Below are 24,275 nucleotides of genomic sequence, written 5' to 3' on the forward strand. Positions count from 1 at the left end.
AGTTTGAACTTTCTTGTTTCCATTTGTTTAATTTCAAGATCTGAGGTGAATTATCCATTGTTGCTTGTACAGCTACAAAGCTGGAGCACTAAATGACATTCAGAGTCACATTACACACTTTTAACATTAAAGCACATAAACAGGACCTGAGATTATCATCGCCACACTTTGTGTGTGTTGTTCCAGCGCGACGTCGCAGAAAAATAGAAACCGTTTCTAAAATAGACTCGTCTCGTGTCGCCGTCGTGGCTGGTTAGGACACTCACTCTGATTAACATGGAAAAGATACCGTAGTTAGGCAAGCTTATCGGATATCATAAGATATCATCATAATATCTCCAACACACTGCATTGTTCTCTTTGGGTGGTTAAAGAAAGATTTTGGGTGACTGTGTGTGATGTAAGTAGGACTGGGTGATAAAACGATAATTATCGCAATATAATTTTCCTCAATATAATAATGCAAAAGTCAATTAATGTTTATGCACCAAAAGCGGAATGAAACAGCGCTACTCGTTTGAACCGCGCCACACGGATCATTTATCCGCTTACTAGAGCAGACGCGTTTACTCGCTGACCGGGAAAACTCCTGGTGCTCCAGATGGCCAGTCCACCCCTGAACTGCACCATGGTATTATTATGGCAGAAATGTGGTATATTAAAAGATCATTTTATTTATATTAATGTAGGCATGTATAAAGGAGGAGTAATGGAATATAATTACAGCATTTTTTGTTAAGCTGTAGCATTTGTGCATCTGTATTTATTTATTTATACTAAAATATAGTACAAAAAATATAGCACAAATATACAGATTTGTGCGTCTGTATTGTATTTATACTAATAAATGTATTCCGGCTAGTTACATTTTCCCATGGTAGTGAGGTGCTATATGCGTGCGTGGTTTTACCAATGGTTATTAATATGATCTATTGCCTAAATGTATGATACTATGGATGATAAATGAAATAAATAACTCAAACAGTCAGAATATAAAAATTTTACCCTATGAGGTTGTTTAATTTTTTTTATGTATTTACTGTTTTTGTTAATGAACATAAATTAATATCTTTATCCCAACTCAAGCTACTGTCAAATGTGCATTTCTAAGAGACATAACACATAATATTATTAATATTATAATCATATAATATAATATAATATTGCCGAAGATACACGTCATCTAAGTCAAGACACACAAACTATCAACCTGCAGAAACTAAGAAATATTTTTGTTTTCTATTAAGATATTTCTTTTAAGGAAAAAAAGACTGAAAAAACTATTTTACTTTAGTTAACTCGTGCATATTTTGATGTAGAAACAAATATTTTATCATCATTATAAATGTTTTGAATATTCTACCTCAGATTTATGAAATGTTAACCTGTTTGGCAAGTCTTCTGACAATAAAGAGTATTATAAAAACACATTTAACTGTCTGGTTTCTACAACTTTCATTCAGGAGCGAAAATCTACCGTTGAAAGAAATAAAGATTTGACATTTATTGTAATGATTATAAATCAATATCGACTGATAAAACATTTTATTGTGATAATTCTTTGGCCATATCGCCCATTCCTAAATGTAAGGATATCTTTATTTGTTGTTAGTACAGTTTTGGTACATGTGTAAAGAGGTTTTCTGTACGTCTGGCAGAGTGTGTTGGTGTGTTTTGCATGTGAAGAGGAAGTATTTGAGAGTGAAGTTTTATCGCCATCATTCTCAGCTATAATTTCTCAGCTTTCAACAGCAATCTCTGTTGTGAAATAATTGCAGTTATGGTTGCTAGCTTCAGTCGGGTAGATTAAGGTGTGGTGTTTGAATTAAGGGAGTGCTGCGCATTACAAAACCAGGTGAGACAATTAACCCTTCACAAACAGCTTTTGCTTTTACTGAAAAAGTTTAATCCGCTAAAATACTACCAAACAATGTTTATCTGAAAAGAGTCGCAGGCTTTGATGTCGTAAATACAGCTCAAAATTAATTTTATTTTGTAATCGCGAACCTTACTTGAACCCTAAAGGTGAATTTCTTATAACGGTAACAGCATATATTCCAATATAAGCCTTATATATTCACCCCATATTTGATGTATTAACCTTTAAAGTTAAAGTGTGTTTGATAAAACCAATCAAAAATCATGAACTGAATCCATGTTTCTTGGTTACAGCAGTGAGAGATGCATTGTTGTTATGGTTTATATCTGTCTAAATGTCTATTTCTGCTCATAGAGAACTGGATACACTCCTGCATTTAAATTTGCTTGTCAATACCAACACTTTGCATTACGTCTGTGGCATTAGAAGTGGATGTCATTTCATCACTGTTTATTATTTTATGTTAAATATTAGGGATGCACCGATTGGGAAATTCTGGGCCGATACCGATACCGATGTTTAACATAACAACTTGGCCGATGGCCGATGCCGATGTTTTTTCTTTTTGTTATTTATTCCTTCTTTTGTGCCACGGAAACATACAAGTCTTTCGGCTCTTGATCACACTATCCTAGAATGAGCACAAATTCAATCAGACCAATTTATGAAACAAAAAAAAACCTTTAATGTCACTTTCTGGTTGACAGTTATAACCTTATTTATAAGTTCTTTTTCAGTTGTTATGAAGAGCAATATGAGAGAGAAATTTGGTAATCATTGTCTGACCCAACAAAAAAAACATTATAATATTCATTTTATTTTTCGTGTTCGCATTTATGAGGGAAAAAACACGGGTGAATGTTCATACCAAAATATTAAATTTTAAGCGCGCACGCGCTCTTCTGCGAGAGAGAGAGCCCCGACCGCGCGCGCGCGCTCTCACTCACTATTCAGAGCGGTCAAGCTTCCCCGTACTTTTTGACAAGAGTCCTTGACAGGGAGGCCAGAGTTTCTTTGCAGCTCAAGTCGGCGGCGGTGTGTACAGTTAACGCTCTATCTGTTGACGGCGCTGAGGGAAAAGCTCCCGCCACTGGAAGAAGCAGTCGCCGCCCATTTGTGTCCTCCTGCGCACCCATCAAAGCCGTGCAGAACGTCTTCAGCACTCGCGGATCGTGCATACTCCGCCGCTTCTTCTGCTACACACCATGATCGTTCTTTTCTCGAGAAAAGGAGTTTTCTCATAGAAAATAAATAAATAAATGCGTCATTGTACCCAGCACTTCTGAAAATGCACTTCCGAATGCGTCTCTGTCCCCAGCATATCAAACCAAACTGACGCCCATGTGACATCGGCGAATGTCATTTTTATTTCCCGATGGCCGATGGCAGTTAACGAGGCAAATATCGGCCGTTACCGATGTTCAGCCGATGCATCGGTGCATCCCTATTAAATATATATAAATACTGTTTACAGTTTCATTTAGTTTATTTAAAAAAAAAAAAAAATTCAATGTTAATTGTCATTTTCTCGTTTTATAACCACAGAACAAGTACACATGATTACACCCTTTCAAATTCAATTTACACTTTTTAAAGGAAGAAAAGCATAAAAAAGGAAAGAAAAAAGAAATAGATAAAAAAAAGTCAATAATAATAAATTAAAGGTATAGCGGAGGATTTTCTTTTTCCGGGTGGATCATCAAGACTATTGGTCCTCCTAAGTGTCAATCATTCTGGTGATATGTTTACGTAAGGCCGTCGTACGTGCTCGTGCACACGATTCACACGCTGGCGTGCGCTAAAAGCACAGGTTGGGCTTCCCACTGATGCCTCAGCCGCGAAGTTTCTACTCGACAGGTAAAGTTTGGCATGCTATGGAGAAATCCATTTAAAATCACTGCTAGTAAAAGTTAATGTAAGCTATGATTATTAGCGATGCTAGCGTTTAATAGGCGTTCCCTCTCGGGAGCAGGTAGAGTGTTGCGCATGTGCATTTTTTCAAAAAGTGGAGAGGGCGGTTCTTTTCTAAAATTCGGGAAAATCCTCCGCTATACCATTAATTTGTTACAGACAGTAGCTACGTTTACATGGACACCTTTTGGTTCAATTGGAATGAAATCAGTACGATTGATGAATCCGAACACGGTGTTTACATGAACGATAAATAAAGTAATCGGGTTGATGTGCGCGTTTATATGTCACAAGTTTCAAATCGGAATAGATTTTTTGACATGCGCACACTGCACAAATATACAGAGTTTCCCGCTGTTCGCGCATAACTATTCTCCTCTATTGGTTCTTTACTTGTTTTAAACAGCAGACGTAATATTATTCCGTCTCTGGTCATGATTTGGAGACAATGAGAATATTAACCGTTTTGTCGTGCTGCTTATATTGATCACGCAGTAAAAATGCCCAAAACCAGTCGTCTGTGGATGAGAATCCAAAACAAGGACTGGTGGGACGTTGTCCTGCTTCACTTCACAGATGCTAAGGAGTGAAATGAGAATTTTAGAATGACGGGACACTTATTTATGACACTTTATTCAACAGGTAGAACAGCTCGTTCCGCGCATTAAATGTCATTACGCTATTTAACGTCCTTTCAGTTTCGGTTTTCTATCCGATCAAGTGTTTACATGTTCTCTCGATCGGATTACAAAAGGAAATAAACCACCCCTTTCGATCCGATTGAAATTTCATTCGGATCGAGCTCAATCCGATCGATTTAAGGTTTACATGAAGGTTTTTTGGTCCGATTGAGCCGTCAATCCGATTATAAGTGTCCATGTAAACGCAGCTAGTGTTTACAATCTTTTTCCGTAAGGTCTACATTAGTTTATTATTAACTTATAATTGCTGTTACTTGGCAATCGTTGGGATATTTTCTAACTGCATTTGCTGGGCTTTTTTCCCTCCCTTAATCCACTTACATCTGGGTCTGAGTTGCTTGCATTTTATCAGCTGCTTCTTGTTATTGACAGTGTAGAGAATGAGAGTCCCAGTAGCGTCCCCGTGTCCTCTCTGGGATGAGGTGTCCATGTATATAGGACAGTGCAGGAATGACCTGAAGAAACTTTGCTCTTATTGGCAAGGTCTCTGTCGGAAAGAGGTGCCAAGATGAAGCTTTCTAAACTGGGCCGATCAATTGTTGGTCTAATGTGAAACGGTGCCAATATCACCACCTGTCCACTGGCTTTGTGAAACAGTGTAATACACATGTGGGGCATTGCTGAAAAGCTGGCAATTGCAACTGTGTGCCTGAGAATGTGGCTTGTATTTATAGACATCAATCAAAGTTGCACAGCCGCTAATAGAGTGTCCGGATGACTGCTCTTACGTCTGAGACTGCTGTTTCTTCTAATGGATATGGCAAAATGACACCCATGAGATGAAGCCAGTGTGTTTCCCAGATACACTGTCCTGCCAGACTCTGGACTGTCATCCTTTCCAAATGTCTATGCTCTGGTTAGACCAGTTTTTAATTAATGTAATTCACTTTTCATTATGTTTTCCTTTTAGTGTTTGGAGTTTGTGAATGCCCAGGTTTGCTTTGATCTTGCTTGCATTGTGTTCAACGGATCACAAAACTCGCGGTTCGGATTGTATTGCGATTTTCGAGTCACGGATCGGATCATTTTTCAGATCAGCAAGAAAATATATAGTTTGGGGGACGGTGGGATGGGTAACTTTGCTTTCCATTTACTACTTAAAGCACACTTTTAGTACTCCGATACTACAGGAAAAAACGACTTGCCTAACTAATAAAGTTCAAACATTGTTAAAAGCAAGTGAACAACTAATAACAAGCATAGATAAATACAATATGACAAAGAAAGTACAAATAAAGTAAAGTCTAACTAGTGTTCATTTCAGGTGCACAAATGTAATAATTAAATGTAAAATAACACTATAATTGTTAAAATAACACTATAATTGTCAAAATACCCGTCTCTGCAAATATTCTCGTGATCGGTCATTACTGGTAAATAAACAGCTTTAACAATGATTCATCTATATTAAATATATAAAGTGAACACTGAGTGAATAAACAAAACTTAGAAATAAAACAAACTTTATTTATACCATATGTTCATTTGTTCGCTTTTGGGTAATTTTACTGATTGTAATTATTGTATTTTCACTTTACTACTGGGCACATAAATGGGTCTCTACAGAATGGATATAAACCTGATCATCTATTCCTGTGCTATATATAAATATAATGCTCCCACTGTCCTTTCTGTAACGATTCTAATGACAGAAGTTTTGCTTCGGTTACACACGTGCGGATCCCACACTTCTGTATGCCGACTAGGACTACGGTTTCAATATTTGACTTGAACAACCAGTAGCATTTACTTGAAGTGACCACGTCTAAATGCTCTTACTGCTTTCTTGATTGAGAGATGTGTGCTAGATCCATTTGAACATGTAAAAAAATGTATTTGACCATGAAAACGAAAACGAGGATACCACTATACATGCTTCGGCATCATGACAGTGCAAGAGTTGAGTCTAGACCGGCATAGATAGCCATGTGAGATCATGGTGGTCAGTTTTCTGGTTATTGGTATCAATAGGTTTGTTAGTTTTAGGTGATCCTTAGTATCAGTATGTAAATATCATATCCAAATGTAAATATTACCATCTGCTCAGTCTAAATTAAAACGAGCCCTTTGAAATGACTGAGTTCTACCTGGCAACTCTATAAATATCAGCTAGTCTTATTGGGAATGGATTTCATGCATCATAATTAGGTTTGTTTACATTAGTTGGGTTTTTGCCTGATGCCTTGGAAACACCAGAGGAGAGTTAATTCATATGATGTTGGTCTAACATCACTGATCAATTATTCATTACTTGGAAAAAGTCATTTACATTCATGCTGTTAACTAGAAATTAATTTTATTGATCCTATATTGGTCGCACATATGAATGATCTCATGTAATAGTAAATTCTGCTTTTTGCTGCTGTTTTTGTGCGTGTACCTGATATATTTATCGAGGCTTTTCCTTTTGCACTTTCTTAAGTCTCTTACGGTTTCATTAAATTGTGTTTCTCTCCATTAGTCTTTGTTGCTGATCATCTCCCCCATATTAGCATTTTTAGCTGAAGGCTGTTGCATATTTTCTGTCAAAGTGTGAGTTCTGTTGTCGAGTCTTAAAATAGTCTGATTCCATTTGCACCCCGTTTTTACAGTCTGTTGTTATTATAGGCAGCACCAAGTCCAGGACAACTGTGTAGCAGCTGACTTTAGCTATCAGCGCCTCCTTCTTAATATGAACTCACCCACTGCCCCGCGAGGCGACCCACACCCTAGATCTAAGCAGCTGTACAGGACGCCGTCTCTCTTCTCAAGTCACCTTTAATGATATATATCGCTTTATATAAGGGCCCTTTCACACCTACCTTGTTTGGTCCGGATTTTCTGAGTTTTCAGTTTGATCCGAATCAAAATTACAAGTGTGAAACCTCCCCCGGACCACGATCCGGACCAAACACGAGATTTAGTGCGACGAAAAGAGGTAGTCTCGGTCGGTCCGGATCAAACTGAACAAAGGTTTGGTTCGTTTCTAGTGTGAAATATTTTTCTGTTTGGTTCGTACTTTCAGACCATTTACGGGAAGTTCCGGTGGTTCCCGCAGGATTGCTTGCGTCTTCTCCTCTATTCCTGTCGGCGACCATAAAATTTTCGCACAACGAGGACGTTCATTTGGCGAATTTGAACTAGCCTCGAGTATAGTTGGTGCTGCAGGTCTTAATGCCGTAATAATAACAGTATAGTGGCAACGATATGCGTCTGTTCATTCATTCTTGTCAAAGTTACCCGCTGAATTGACAACGTGCTGACGTCAGACGCACGTCCGTTTACAAACCAATCAATGTCAAGATGCAGCCCACATAGATGATGACGACAGGACGCAAGTACGCAAGTGCTTTAGTGCGCTCGCATAATTGCAATGTGAAACCAAACCAAAACTTACCAAATGTATGAAAACATGAACTTTGGTTCGGACCTTGGTGCAGACTTTCAGGTGTGAAAATGCCCTAATACAGATTGTTTCAAAGCAGCTTTACAGGGATAACAGGTCAATTATGCATTTCGGCTGTTGTTTAGCTGAAGTCAGTTCAGTGTTGATTTAGTGCCGTTGTAAAGATTAATTAATAACTATTAAATTAGTTCATTTCATCTATTAAGCAGTTCTGCAAAAAATGCACACTGATGGTGAAACGCGGCAATTAGGAATTCAGGAATTAAGTAATATAAAAATGAAAAGGTCAATTGCTGAATACTTTAAAAAACAAAGTGTGGAGGTAAAGGATTCTGGTGGAATGGACGAGCCAACGAGCCAGTACACACACGACTGATGACGAGAGCACAGGTGCGGACAGGGAGGAACCGAGTGAGCAAAGGAAAAAGAAAAGGCACTACTTCCAGCAGCAATGGCTTAGACAGTACCTGTGGTTGCGATACGAGGCTAATGCCATGCATTGTTTGTACTGTGCATTGTTTGTACATCATTGTATGATGCCAGTCAGGATGTTAGGCTGTGGTTCTCCCAAGGAAAGAGGACCAGGAGGCCCAACTATAAGAGCGGGCCCCTCTGAATTCAGTTGCAATGTGTTACTAAAGTTGACATTTATTCGCAACCAAGGAGACAATAGGTTGTCTATTATATATAGACAATATATAATAGGTTGTCAACAGCTGTGAAGACAGTAAAATGATAATCAAACATTAAAGAACATGCATGTTTTTTAATAGTTTTTTTGATAGTTTTTTGATTTGAGAGTTAAAAGATTAAAACATTATGCTAACATGAGGTCTTGTCACTGTCAGTGTTTTTACATCAGTGCAAAACTAGGGTATGCAGATTGACCACTATTCATCAGCATGCATTGATTAATCCCATGGCATGTAGCAAAAAAAAACGGTGCGACCAAATCATATGCTGGTGCGACCAACTGACAAAGTTGGTCTGGAGCCCTGCCAACTAAGCGACAGTGGCAAGGAAGGAACCCAAACTTCAGGTGACAGAATTGGGGAAAAACTTTGGGAGAAACCAGGCTCAGTTGGGAGTCCAGTTCTGGCCTAGTATGTGACTGAAGCACACATCAGTCACATCAGTGCCTCCTGCCTGATGTCAGAAAATACTGATATAATAAAAATGTATGTCTTGAGGTAGAAAGTAAAGTACACCCTCAGCAAATTCTGCAACGACACTTATAGTCTGTATGGTAAACTAGCTTATTCACAGTAGTGGATTTTGGTTGCATATAGTAATTTGCTGTGGTGACAAGCATACAGGGTGTAATGTCCTGTTTCAGCAAAGTTTTCTAATAATTCAGACATCAAATCTCTGCAGTAAATGTTATATTTGCAGACACATAAGATGCCGACCACCAATCATAGGCCTCTATCTGGGAAAAAAACTCTTGTGTGAGCGCTGTGATCTAATGAGATCTTGTCAACACAATTAATAATAGCATTAAATTGTGAGACATCTTAATTGGATCATATGTTATCTATGCAAATCCATTCCTGTCATAATCTCTTAAATGTAAAGTTTTCGACACCACACAAATCTCTCGCATACTTGTTACCACCCTGTTAATTTTGCTGGTATGCAGATTGGAAGCTCATACTGCAATTTATATTTCAAACATGTATCATGCACTGTTTTATGATATACACTTAATTTACTTTGCAAATCCTCATGTTTTTGTCCAAACCCGTTGCTAGCGATCTCTAAAATCACTGCATCTTTCTTTTGGTTTCCAAGTGACATACTTTCGTTGGTCTCCTTATTTGTAGCTTTTAAATCAATCCCATTTTCAACTTGTATTGCAGGGCATATATCTGCCAACAGGGTCTATAACATCCCTGAAAAAATGTAATATTGACAGATAGCTGTTGAAATAAATACTGCAGTCGAAATTCAAAATAGTTTTTCCCTCGCCACCTCCGCTTCAGTCTTGACGCTCACATGGGTTGCCAGATTGAGGACACACAACTGTGATCTCTCACCTAGTTTGTTTGCTGGCTTCCATGGCTGCAATACGCGGTGTTTTCCACCAATTGACCCTTGGCAGAGAGTTTGATTGACAGACTCTTTTCAACAATCTCAGACATTTTTTTTTTTGTCCGACAAAGCAGTCAGGAGAGTTAGTAGATTAACGTTGGAGTATTTGAACTTGAAAAACGGTGTGTACTGATGTCTTTCCATGGTTAAAACAACAAGCCTTACGTTCATTTATGTTTATTTGATGCTATAAATTAACTTACTAGGAGTAGATGGCTTTACAGCGATCTGTCAGACACATTAAAGAGCCACAAAATGGTATTTGTTTAAATTTCGTAAACAAATGACCAAATTTGAAAGTTGAGACTTTGTTTCATATCAAAAGTAACCTGGTCTGTCAGCGTGTTGTCAGTGTCCTCTCTGCTCCGCGATGTATGTTTGCGTGAGAACATGGTGGGGCGTGAGAGCGGCGTGGCTTGTTGAACATAGCAACAGTAACTAAAGGGGGCGGGTCTTTGCGAACGGTCAATTTGGCAACCCGGGGTGTCGAAACATAATTGGGTAGATTGGCAGTGGGCGGGGTCACACTGACCAAAACACAAACACACATTCCGACACAGAACATGCATTTCCAAGTAGAATAACTGTCTGCGTTGTTTTTCAGAGAAACAAATACTTTGCATGCTTACTAAATCATTGCAAACATATTATTTTATGTCATGACGTCCTTTTTTATTCTGAATTGCCAATATATTGTCATTTTTGGTCGAAAAACTAAAACTCACTAAAATGCTGTGTAATACTGATGTATTTTACTATCTGGCCAATGTTGAAATACAGTGAAACCACTCTACGAGAGATGCTGTCCTGACAAGGCAGGGAAAGGGGGTTCGTCATCTGAGATGACTCCAGGTTTTCCAGGGAAAGCACTCACAACACGGCCTTTTGAAATCTTAAACCCCACTTAGGGTTGAGTCGTTCTGCTCCGGTAGTGAATTTTAAACCTCCATTGGGTCTGATCGAATGTTCAGAGAATACACTGAATAGTTTGCCTTTATCTGTTTATGGTAATGATGTTTTTGCGGCAGTAGTTTTCATTCATTCAGGTCATTAAATATTGTCTGCTAAAAAAAAATCTTGCAAGCAATTTTCCATTTGTTTTCTGTGTTAAAATAGTGTTCACCTTTCCAGCTTGAGTGAAAAGATTGAAGCTTTCCAGGCTCTTATTGATTTGCCTGGTTCTGCTAAAGAACTCTTGAGGATTAAGGTTAAGGTTGCTTTATTGCCTGACCTGCTGATTAGCAAGGAACCCAAGCTTAGCGGGTTAGTGTCTTCGCCAGAGCTGACCTGCTTTACACGGGCTGTACCGATCAATGTTAATTTCCTCAGCCTGGCTGTTTGTTTTCCATCCCTGGATGGGGCTCTTTTCAGGTAGGAATGATTTAGGTGTAGACTTGCTTTTGAAGCTTAAACTCTGCATTCCTTCAGAATCTCAGTGTTGGATCTGAGAGCTGTTCTCAAGGAATAAATCTTGTGGACTTTGGCTGATATGGCAAAGGAAGACTAACACAGACAATATGATGTGAGCTTTTGTTCTGGGGCTGAGCGATTATATGGCCAAAAATATTAACACGATTATCATACGATATTGATATCATGATATCCATTTACTATTAATGGGGAAGGAAATATTTCCACATATTTGTTCGATCTTGAGAATGAATGTAAACTTGTTTGTTCACAGTTAAACTCCACAGAGTAGCTAACTTTTAGTTTAGGGCCCTATGAAATCTGTTTTATTTTCCCCTAAAATTTTCCACTTAATTGTGGAATTTTTGGGATTCTGTTTTATGATTTATAGCAAATGAAGCTTTTAAAATGTAATCAAATAAAAAAATAACGATTAATTTACAACAAAACATTGCGTTTTTCTTTGTTGTCAAATAAGATGCTGAACAACAGAACTGTATAAATGTAAAACATGGCTAAAAATATCTTGGTTGTATGATATTCCTTGAAAATATCATTATTATTACTTTAAGAAGTACATTTTAGTATATAGTAGTGATATATTTTTGTCTTAATTTCTTGAAGCTAAACTGAACTTTTATCTGGATGGTTTGTTGTAAAGATTTTTCAGGTTTAGTTTCAGATGGTAGTTTTTCTCAAATGAAAAACTCTCAGAGCAGCTCTGGAGATGAAGTTCATGTGTTGATGTCCTCATATATTGAGACGGCAGATGCTGAAAACACAATTAGTGTCACGTGTGTGTGTGAGTCTGTGTATCAGACTAAACCGCGCCGGCGCCATTCATTCACACAGAGACGCGCAGAAATCACGTATTAGCGACATGCACTGACTAGCTGTTGTCTCGTTTATTTCTGCTGTGATTGTTAGATTAATCCATATCGTGTAAAAAATGTCCAGAGCTTATCGTTATCAATGTTAATTTTATTGCAGTCTTGATATATCATTTATCGCCAAGCCCCATTTGAACTATTTTCAGTAGAACTGTGAAGTAATGGATTTAACTGAATCTCCTTGTAATAATAACGAGCTTGTCAGACATAAACATTAACATGCTGTTTCAATATTTTAGAGTTTGTGTATATGTTTGTGCTGTTTATACAATATGACTCTATGTTTGGAGATTCAAGACTAGATCAGTGTGCAGTCTGTTATATTTACATATGTTCTTTGCAGACACCTGACAACTGTTGACTTGAATAATTACTTGTAAAAACTTTAAGCAATTGTTTACTTTTTTGAGAATGTTGTTTTATTACCTTTTGTTTTTGCAAATATTAACCCATTTTCATTTTTACATTTCATATTACATATTTAAAGCAACACCAAAGCACTTTTCCGCTGCGGTCCCCCTACAGGTTGGAAGCGGAATTGTCCATTACCGCAGTCGTAAATAATCTACAATCTATTTGTTTATCCAGCACCGGCTTTGGAAATAACAATGTCCACAGATAAGGTAGAGTATGTGGCATGATTTTATGAAAGTATGATGTATTGCGACATCAGAAACGAAGAAAAACGAAATAATGACATTATAACGCTTGCCGTCAAGCAAGTCAGATTTGTAGTTTCTAATTTCTCATTCGACCTACAGATCCGCTACCCGATCTGGCAAACTTGCACAGTGCGGTTATAGCAGATAAAGCGTCGCAAAGCGAATGCAGAAGTGCCGTTAACCCTGTTACGAGTTGATGAACCACTGAAACGATTGTGGAAACATTATTTTAAGGTACAAAAGAATCTTTGGTGTTGCTTTAATTTTAATAAAGGAGTGTATATTAGTTGCCTTTATGTTGTCAACCATCCAACTAGAGTAAAAAAATGTCTTTGTTAAACCATTCTACCAGCAGAGCTGAAGCTGATGATCCACCTCCTCCTTCCCATGATCCCCTTTCCTTTTAATTATCAGTCTTGGAAGTGTTAATTGCACAAGTCTTCTCTGCACTTGTTTGCACAGGGTAATAGTGCCTTTCCTTAGAGCTTATATAAAGAACCTGCACTCAAAATAGTTCCAGGACTCACATTTGACCATGTTAATAATGAGGTAGAGTATATAAGGAGATTTGTTGTAGGATAAATGATGACCTTCACACTGTTCTCAGGAATACTGACGCCTGTTTGAGATGTGCTGAATAAGTTCACATCAGACTTGTGTTGGAGCTGCTGTGTTGAGAGACTGTGTCTCTGTGCTGGAATGCTAATGTGATCTTTGACGATGGGATGTGGGGGCGAATCCCTGACATAAAAATGAGCCCTCGCTCTCTCTCTCTCTCTCGCTCTCTTCCCTCACACTATCTCTCTCTTTATTTCACTCACCCCCTGGGTAGTCGCCACTTGACAGTCACTGTGACAGATGCAGGTGCTTTAGTGATGGTGTCCCAGTATATTAAATGAATATTTAACACGCCAGCTGTTGATTAATGAAGGGAAGCTGAAGTTCCTCCTCAAACTGCTACCGCTTGACTATAATTATATGACACATCAAGTATTTTACACTACTTAGTAAGGCAGGGTGAAAAATGAAAAACATGAATTGAAAACAGGGTTGCATGATTTTTGGATTGTTTTCCTGATATATATATATTGCGATATGAAAACCGTTTCACCAGATGACTTGAAAAGTTATATTTGGAAAGCATTAAATCTCAGGGTGTATGTCAATAAAATGTTTTATGTCAAAGAGGTTTGGCTTACAAATATTTTTGCCATAGTGCATACATGTTTTTATATTTCCTGTATTTAAATAATCCTTAATTTATCAATAGATATTGTTCGATCTAATTAAAGTTAAATTTTTTATTGTTCAGGGGTGCCTGTCAGGTTTACCGAAAAATAATAACCTGATATGAACCATGGGGGAAGGTGTTTGTCATGTTTCATTTGTCTAATTTACTTAGTTTTTTCAGTTATTGCATTATGTTAACATTATGGTCTTTTAGAAAACTGAACAAATGTAAGCGTAGTGACCACAATAACCTCAGAATACAGCGAGAACAACCGTTAGCAAGAGGAAATAGGAAGGAATATGCTGTGTCATTTGTGCTTCTCCATTCTTTCTCATTTGCTTGTACACTTACTAATTCTGGGTGTTTAAAGGCGCTAAGCAAAGTTGAAGGACCGTACATGGCGTCCCGCTATATTTGGATCCAGCTGATGCTTTCACACATTCTGCTTTCTGGATGCATTACGTTGCTGTTGCCTGGCTTAAAGTTTTTGCATTAGGGTTGCACGATATTGAAGAAAAATGCGATAACTTGTTAAATAATGCGATATTCGATACGATTATGCTTTTAAGTGTGTGATATAAATTTTTATTATATTTAAAAACTGAAAATTATATGACCAACATACACGTTTCTCCTTCTTTTTGTGAGAAGAAAGCATCCCAATGACTTCTGAAAGTGAACAGCAGTGTTTTACTGTGGCATTTGCATAAAAAGTAAGTGTCTTTTAAATGTCAGTGTACACTAGGAGGGTTTAGGGTTTCAGGTAGGCCTACATTAGGTTTATTTAACAACAGAAATTGAATAATCAAATGTAAAAATACAACGCTGCTTAGTTTTCACTGTATGAATTAAATATCAACTGATTCTTAAAGCTACAAAAGTTATTCAGTCAAGAGCAGTGAGTGGTTTTATCTTTTTGTTGTAGTGATTAACATTAAGCAGGTTTATTAGTCTGCTGTCACTTTAAGAGCTACACAGATCCAATATATTGTTACACACGCTTTCTTTCTCAACCGTTTACTCCGCTGAAGATATAACTGTTTTTACGTGAATACTCAAGACGTGCATTTTGACATAATTTTGTGTATTTGGGCATATAGCTGAATAGCGTACCGCACGATATACGTCACCTTTTCTCATTAATATTCATTAAGCTAGCGACGGTTGCTAGGGGGGTCAAACTCGCGCGTGTCACTCATGCTAGACGCATGTAAACAGTTTACGGACGAGATGTCTACTGAGCTAAACCTGCTAACTCTGTCCGAGAATGATGTCCCCGGTGCCAAATTCACTGGTATAGAAGTAGAAGAACATACAAATATTCAATTGAAGAGATGGCTTGAGTGTAGAGGGCTGAAAAAGACGGGGAAAAGAGCCGACCTGATCCAGAGGTAACGTTAGATTGTTATCGACAGAATTTCTCCCCCAAAAAACATCGCCTTACGCCACTGACAGTGACATTTTGCAGTTTCAACAAGCTATCTTTTACCACCCTATGTCCTGTCTGTCATATATACTATGTCCTCTGGTTGTCTTACGTCTGACAGTTGTTGGGGGTAATTCGGGAAACGAATAAAGAATACATCCTTCATATGTGGACGGTCATAGTGTCTGGAGTCGTTTCTGCAAGTTCCATAGCAGCAGTGTTTACTCGGCATGTTCTTATTTAACCGGCAGAAAACAAGCAGTACTAGCATGAATCATAAGCGAGCGCGCTTCTATGTTGACCCCCTTCCGGTTTACGTTGCTGACGTCACGCGGCCTTGCGGTCTAAAAATAGCACTCGTGCGGCACGCTATTCAGGATCACATGCTGTTTGAGAAGCGGCTTACTGTGTGTGTGAGTGAGTACTTTGCTTATTGCATTTAGTAACATTAAGAATGTCACACGTATGTAACAGCCATGTGTCCAGTCTGCTCTCTGCTGTCCGCGTCTACCTAAAATTAGAAATTTTTGTAATCTTTTGGAGTATTAAAATCACAAGCTGTTGCGATATGCATATGACAGAGTTCCCACGGGTTTGTGAATCTGAAAATAAATAAATAATTCAAGGCCCTGGAAAGTTTTTGCAAATAAACACACACAGATACAGGCCCTTCAAAGTGCTCGAATTTATTTTGTGCAAGAAGTTTTCTTGAAAGAATTCCATATTATTCCCTCCAGTCCGCTAATGTGTTATTTCGTCAACACTTCGTGGCCTATGCACACTAGCTTTCATGATTTACGTTAGTTACGCGCATTTATGCGTTAAGTTGTGTTTCCCGCGTGAGGTACTTTGTGGTACGTTGCCATGACGACAGAAAAAAATAAGTTTTTTTTGCATAGTTGTGTTTGACACATGAAAACTGTAACAATGTATCTTACAAGGCAACACGATGTAACCTTGCTCTCACTTGAAATGTGTCCCCACATTAAGTCCTTGAATTTGAGGGTATTGGACCTGGAAAGTCCTTGAATTTGAAGCTAACCAAGGTGTGTGAACCCTGATATCATGATATGTACATTTGCGGCATTTCGATTATATCGTGATTCTCTAATTTGTATTTATAAAGTATAATGCATTTCTGAATCAAAACAGTCCTATATGCAGATGAAAGCTAATCTGTGTTTTCTCTAAATTAACGCTGGTTGCTTATTAACTGACGCATCACCAAGTCTCCATGCCAATCCACATGTAAAAGACAAACACAGATATCACATTTCACTCCCGTTATGATGGAGGATGAGATGCCGCTCGACTCCGGCTCAATCATACAGCCAGTCAGTACCGTGATGTGAAATTAAATGCTTGTTAAATGTTAGACACTCTGTTAGAGGCTAAAAATGTTCTGCGTCCTCATAAAGACAGGGTTTGTAGTTCTTAATCTCGCGCAACCTTGATCTCATTGTATTGAAGCAGACAGTGTTCATCCTGTGGCTTAACCTGATGAACCTGTTAACAGCGATGCCCACATAGTGACACGTGATGTGCGATGCTGGCGGTGGGTGGAAATGAATGTCACTCTTAATGTAGTCGTGCTTGACAGTGAATCTATTCATCCAGCTGAGCGAAGAAATTCTGAAGTTCAGAGTTGAGCCGAGTACATGAAACAATTACTCTGGTGAAAATTATGGGCACAAAGCCAGGTCTCCAGTGCCCTCGCTGGTTGTTTTTTTTAGTATGCGTGTCGCCGATCAGGGATGTTGTACGTAGCAGAGTAAACGAGTTGAGGGCTTGCCTGGTCAGCTCAGCACTTAAGGACGTTATTGCTTATTTTCAGCGATCTAATATTTTGTTGGTAGTACCAGTTTGCAACAATTATCAGTTAACACTAAGTTAAGGAAAAAATATGCAAAAAATGCATCGCTTTCTGTCAGGACTTTTACGTGCTTTTCCCAAATCACGTCCGGGTTAGCGGTAGGTAGCATTAGCCATCAGGCAAGTGTTATTTAAATAAACTCCTGACGTACTTACAAACTTTCCAATGCCTCGTTTTATGAGTACAGAACCTATTTGTACTCCTGTAGAAGTTTGGTACCATTCTGGGCATTATTAGTGGAGTCATTTACGAGATACATCCTTGGATCCATTAGCGCCTGCACTAAGCCATCCGGCTGATATCTCTAAATAAGCTCTAACTTTAATAATGTTCAACCAAGGGGAAAAAAAGCTTCCGGGGGGTGTGTTTGGCTCGAGGTGATGATGCAAAGGACCCTAGGTTGAAATTACTCCGAACCATCACTTTAAAGACATTAATGGTTATTTTAAGCAGCCAAAGCAAATCTGTAACTAATGTGAAGAGGATACTTCTCATTGCCTTTGGGTCAACTTTGATCACAATAGTAAGCAATTACATTTGTCAGATGGGGGATACAGTGGTATTTTAGTATACTTTCTATGTTATTTTAGTATTTATTAAAATTTTGAATTATCTTTTAATTTGTATTTCATTTAAATTTGTTTTAATTTTATTACGTGCTTTTGTCCTTATTAGTTTTTCTGACAAATATTAAAGCTTAAATTTTATATTTTTAATTTTAGTAATTGTATTACTGAATCTTATTTCAGTTATTTTATAGCATTTAATATCTTGAACAATCTCTTATTTTTATATTTACAGTTTTCATTTTAAATGTAAGTTTTAATAATTGCATGTTATGTGGTTTTGACATTTTTATTATTTAATATTTAAGGTCTCTTTTTAAAAAATATTTTAATATTGTATAGCTTTAATTCAACTTATTTCAAATAATTTCAGTGTTTTTCCATTTAATATTTATATTTTATTTCAGCTTCATTTCAATTACCTAAAACTATTTAATTTTTTATTAACCAGGGTGATAAGTGTATTATTATTACCCATCTAGTTAAATGATAGTTTTTAAGTTTTGCTTCTGCCTTAAAAATGTGTTTATAATCTGCATTGTAACAATGAACCTGTCGACCTCCATAAACTGTGCATTGCATTAAATGGTTTCACCTCTTGATCAATGCAAGCTTAGCTCAAGCACTTCCTCTTTTTTTAACCATTGCTCTCTTTCGTTTTGCACACTTTCAGTCTAGTGCTATATCTGATCGCATCTGTAATCTCTCCGTCTCTCCTCTGTTTACAGTTCTATCTCCAGGACACCAAAAGCAGCAATGGCACCTTCATCAACAGCCAGCGTCTGAGCCGGGGGTCGGAGGAGAGCCCTCCCTGCGAGGTGCTCTCCGGTGACATCATCCAGTTTGGGGTGGATGTGACCGAGAATACCCGGAAAGGTGAGGAAAGCCTGTTTGTATGAGTGGTGATGGTGAAATGTGGCCCAGCTGTGTGTAATGCAGGTACATACAAATATTCCTTTATTTATTCCTTTATTAAAGTGTATTTGCTGCTAATTTGGGGCCCTGTTGTTTTGATAGTGTAATAGAGGACACCTTTTATTGAAAGTCTTTGACACAAATGCTCAGTTGTTGGACAAAAAAAAGTTTAATTTCATATAAAAGATCAATTAAACGTTTTATGTCTTCATTTGATTATTCACAACACAGAATTTGTGGAAAACAAAACATTTCATAGAAATTACTAAAATGGTTGTTTTTATTAATATTCAAGCAATCACAGACAATGGCAGACAGCGACCAAGGCAGCTCTGGCATAATGTCAATAACACTTCTTTTAGCAAACGCAAGTATTTACAGATTCTTAGATTCTTTACAGTTATTGAGGTAAACATGCCTAAATTATCGAAACAAAAAACGTACCGGCATCGAATTTCAGGTACCGGTTAAAATGTGAATGGTACCCAACCATAGTGTGGATGTGTACATACAAATATTCCTTTATTAAAACTTATTTGCTGCTTGACGAGTGTTAATTTGGGGCCTGTAATAGAGGACACCTTCGATTGAAATTCTTCGACACAAATGCAGTTGTTACAAACTGCACTTTTTGAAGATACTGCAATGGCAGAGATGCAATTCTGTAACCCAAGAGTGCGGGTTGATTGCTTTTCTGGATGTGTTGCAACTTAAGTACATGCAATGGGACGCTTTCACAATCAGATACAAATGCAAAGTAACTTACCCTTTTAAAACTAATGTTAGCATAGATTTGAGAGATAGAATGTGAACATGTTAGGAGCGCTGTGTTTTAAATGGCAAGGTATTAAAATTAGCTTCCAGTTTAGTTTGGAAACTTGTTTTAAGTCACATTTGGGTGTTTAATTCTTAGCATTGTTGCGGCACAAGCTGGCTTTGTCTCATCAGAATGCCAGGAAATCTTCTCTGGATGTTTTTGATGATCACAAACACACTCGCTTTTAAAGCTGATAGACTTTAGTACATGTAAGCTTCTTGGATGACCTCATATTAGTGATGATATAAACATTTTTATGGCCTGTTTATGTTTGGTATAACCTGTATCTTTCTTAAAATTCTTCTTGTTATGAAAATAAGCATTTACATGTATTTTTTTGTACGACCACTGTTGTCATAAAACACTCACGTATGTGTCCGGCTTTCTCTTGTTCTTTTTAGTCACTCATGGCTGTATAGTGTCGACCATCAAGCTCTTCTTACCAGATGGCATGGAAGGTCGGCGGCGATCAGAGTAAGTCCTGTTTGAATATTTTACTTTTTTTTTTACCGCTCAACCTGGTGTTTTTTTCTTATCATTAAGGTAGCTCGTGCTTCCCAGCTTCATCACTTATAAAAACATGCACAGAATGTGATAAAATCTCTGAGAACTGAGGCTTACAGATGCTGATTATACTGATTCAGTTGACCAAAACAAGATTTGCCCATGCTTGTTCAGAGGAAATGACATGTGGGCTGTTAGTTTGACTGCTAGTTGCCAAATGGTGAATGACGGGAATTAGTGGTGGATCAGATCTTGGCTTTTATGCTGGTTTTGGTTCTGTGGTTGTTGTCATTTCCTATGTTTATTTTCTTGGTTATTTAGCAAACGCAAGTATTTACATATATAATCTAACCACATGCCACAGTGATGCTCTGTGCCTTTCCATTTAGTCTTTTGGTTTAGCAGAATATTCCAAGTGAAATTCAGCGTAAGGTCCATTTACAGCATCTATGGCATCGAAAAGATTTGGACTATGTCTGTGTGATGTCGTGTAAGAACTATAGGCTTACTTTCGCTTTTGTTCTTTTTTATAAACTTCATGTACATAAAAAAAAAAAAAAAAGTTATTTCACTGAAAAGCCATCAAATAAGAGCCGTCACGGAGTATACTGGGAATGTCAATCAAAAGAGTTGTAAAAAGGACTTGTTCTTTTTCACTTCCAAAAACTGTACATTTAAAAGTATTTGACTGTAAAATTGCATGAAATGTCCCATTAAATATATTCCAGTTTTTCACCGTATAGTAAGGGGACTTGCTGTTTGCCAATTAAAGGGGTGGTTGATTATGATTTCACTTTTCTAACTTTAGTTAGTGTGTAATGTTGCTGTTTGAGCATAAACAACATCTGCAAAGTTATAACGCTCAAAGTTCAAAGCAAAGGAAGATATTTTATTTTAAAGAAATTGCTTTTTAAGGACTACAACAAACGGCTGGTAGAGACTACACCACATTCCTCCTGGGTTAGTGACATCACCAACCCTAAAATTGACAAACCCCGCCCCCAGGAACGTGATTTATAGATTATCATGACAGAATATGGTAATCAATGACTAGATCAACTAACCATTCAGAAATGTCCTGTTGCTTCTATATGTTGTCACTTCTTGAGTCTCTCCATCATTGTCTGATTCCGGTTTGAACATAAAAGGACACAGGTTGTTGAAGCTCCGCCCCCTGTGCTGGTAGCAGCAGCTCATCTGCATTTAAAGGGACAGACACAAAAACGGTGCGTTTTTGCTCACCCTCAAAATGTGACAATATTAACATGCTATATAAAAATATCTGTGGGGTATTTTGAACTAAAACTTCACATACACACTCTGGGGACATCAGAGACTTATTTTACATTTTGTGAATAGGGCATTATACCACCCCTTTAACAGGTTTTTACCTTAGCATTTTTTCAGTCTTTTACTGTTAAAATTATCTTAAAAAAATAAAATAAATACATTTCAGTGGATGGCATTGATTTAATAGCACATTGTTCATCAAATTGTAATGAAAGCTTACAAAAAGGTGATTTTATTTTATTTTTTTCAGGCTCAAAGGCCTCAATTTCATTTTGTGCATGACTCACTGTGACCCGGCCAGTTATTGATTTTTGATTGGATTTGTGTGATGCTGCACGATCTGCAGACTCTCTGAGACGAGAGATGAGCACCGGCTCCATAGGGGTCTCGCGGGTCTCATCCGCCTCCATCTGCTCCCCGTTCCATTTCGACGGCATTAAGTCTGAGCGTCACCAAATCCACACAGGTTTTATTACATTGAAATCTAGGTGTACACCAGCCATGTGCACCCACTTTACATTTCACCTGCATTTTCTTCATTTAGTTAAAAGCCTGCCTAGCGTATCACTATTGAACTGCCATCCAGGGTACAGAGCCAAACAGTCGTCTAGTTAGCAATCTGATGCTCGGCATGGCTGGTGTTTATTATATTCATGAAGAGGGATATTGATGGTCTTGTTGACGGAAGGGATTTCCTACCACCGTATGAATGCTATGTTTGACTGTGCATGTATCATCGGCTATAAAAATCGTTTAACGGAAGGCATCCATGAAGCAGATGGCTCTCGCATTGAACGCTTCCCTGTGGCCTCCAGTGCTGGCAGGACCTGTTAAACCAACTCACGTGGAAACAAAGTGTGTACTGTGGGCATTTCTGGAGCTTTAAAAGATTTCATGCCTCTCCTCGTTTAGCATGGAAGTGCTCGCTGAATAAAGCTGACAGGGAAATCTCAGAGATCTTTCCATTTCTTAACTCCATAAACACTGGCAGGGATGTGGGACCACACACATACCTTAAATCTCAGTGTCTCTAAATCCTCCCATTAATGCCTGAACCTCTTTTCTTTTCTTTAACTCCAGGTCTGTTAGGGATGGGTCAGTGATTGTTGACTGGTCATTTAATAATTGACTAGTTTGTTAGTGAGGTCAGCTTCCGAGTTCATCTAGAAGTCTAAAAGTGTGTCTAAAAGTTATGTCCTTTTCGGTTAAACCATCAAAATGTGACAAATGTGTTATTTTTTTTAATATGAGGGAATAACAAACTAACTAAATTTAGTGAAGGTAATGCTGATCATAACATTTTGATAATAATAGTAATAATAATTTCAAAAGAAACAAGTACAAAGAAGCGTCAGGAGGCCAAAAAACAAACAAAAATTAAGCTACCTGGGAGTAAAAAAAAAGTCTGGGAGTAAGCAATAAAATTAGTCTCTTTTCTTTTCAGACATGACCGTCCACACTATTAACTGCAAGTGATCAAATCAGATTTGTGTGTTTAGTCATAACTAACCTATCAGCATGGGTTGCCTTAGTAATGATGTAGGCATTACCCACGTATGTCAAGCGACTTACAAAACGAATGTAGGAAAAATGGAAAATAAGCTCCCTATTGAGTTGCTCCCAATGGAGGAGACTGGTATATGTATAAATACGTCCGGTTATTCCGTCACCCGTTTTGACGTTGTCACCTTAAGAGTGACGCAAAGACTATTTGAAATCAGATTTGATCAGCAAACAAAAATATGTTATAAGAACATTTTACGTTTAGATTATGAAAAAGTTCTGAACGTTCAAAACGTTTTTTAAAGGGTCTTTATGTAGAATTGAGAAACCCGTGTTATAGCGACACCGGTGGCCGTTCAGTGAAACTGCAGCTCTTACTGCTCTTTTTTTTAAAACGTTTTTTTATTTATTTTATTTATAACATGCATGATAAATATAAAATGTTCTATATAGAAGATGAAATACTTTCTCTGATCCCAGCTTATTTATTCAGACACAACTTTAGGTAAGCCATTGGACAAGTTTTTTACCAATACATTTATTTATTTTTTACTTGGTTGCACTGGTGCAACTTTGAGCACCATAACTACTATGCAAAAAAAAAAAAAAAAAAAATATATATATATAAAAAAAAAAAATATATATATATATATATATATATATATAAATTAATAGATTTAACATATATATTAACAGATGGTGTAGGCGGTGTTAAATTTCACAGTCAACTCTGCCAATTGAGCGGAACAACCAGGAGCATCCTGACGATTAAAAGCTTCAACAATCGAATCTGATCCTGAATTCTTTGCCACACACTTGTCCTGGCATTTCTTGTGCTTGGCTCTCTCCCTGTGTTTAATCAAGCTCTCGTGCCTAAAATGTGTGGATTCAATGGCAAACGCAGTGTTACCTGCAATCTCTGTTCCACAGGCTTTACTGTGAACGCAGTGCATTGAGCCATTTTATAGCAGAAGCCACTCAAAGTCTTTCAGCCACTCTCTCCGAAAACTGTAAGCCTTGTTTTCCGCAGGTGGATCCACATTCATCACATGATCACCATCTCCAGGAGTTACGTTATCTGTGACTTTAGACGGCTTACAGAAGAAATCTCTTTTTTACACCCTCAGATTCCAGATTTTCAATAGTTGTATCTCGACCAAATATTGTCATATCCTAACAAGCCACACATCAATGGAAAGCTTATTTATTCAGCTTTCATGT

General features: G+C 37.7%; 1 protein-coding gene across 5 annotated transcripts in view; it reads left to right on the plus strand.

The window, feature by feature from the left end:
* slmapa (sarcolemma associated protein a) overlaps positions 1-24,275 on the plus strand; it is a 67,674-nt gene that overhangs the window by 3,166 nt on the left and 40,233 nt on the right. For all 5 annotated transcript variants that reach the window (XM_082155795.1, XM_082155794.1, XM_082155796.1 and 2 more), the window contains exons 2-3: positions 18,754-18,901; positions 20,159-20,231. In XM_082155795.1, the coding sequence (XP_082011921.1) occupies positions 18,754-18,901; positions 20,159-20,231 (221 nt within the window). The remainder of the gene's footprint in view (positions 1-18,753; positions 18,902-20,158; positions 20,232-24,275) is intronic.

This window comes from Leuciscus leuciscus (genome assembly GCF_965113295.1).
Source record: "Leuciscus leuciscus genome assembly, chromosome: 23".
Classification (NCBI taxonomy): domain Eukaryota; kingdom Metazoa; phylum Chordata; class Actinopteri; order Cypriniformes; family Leuciscidae; genus Leuciscus; species Leuciscus leuciscus.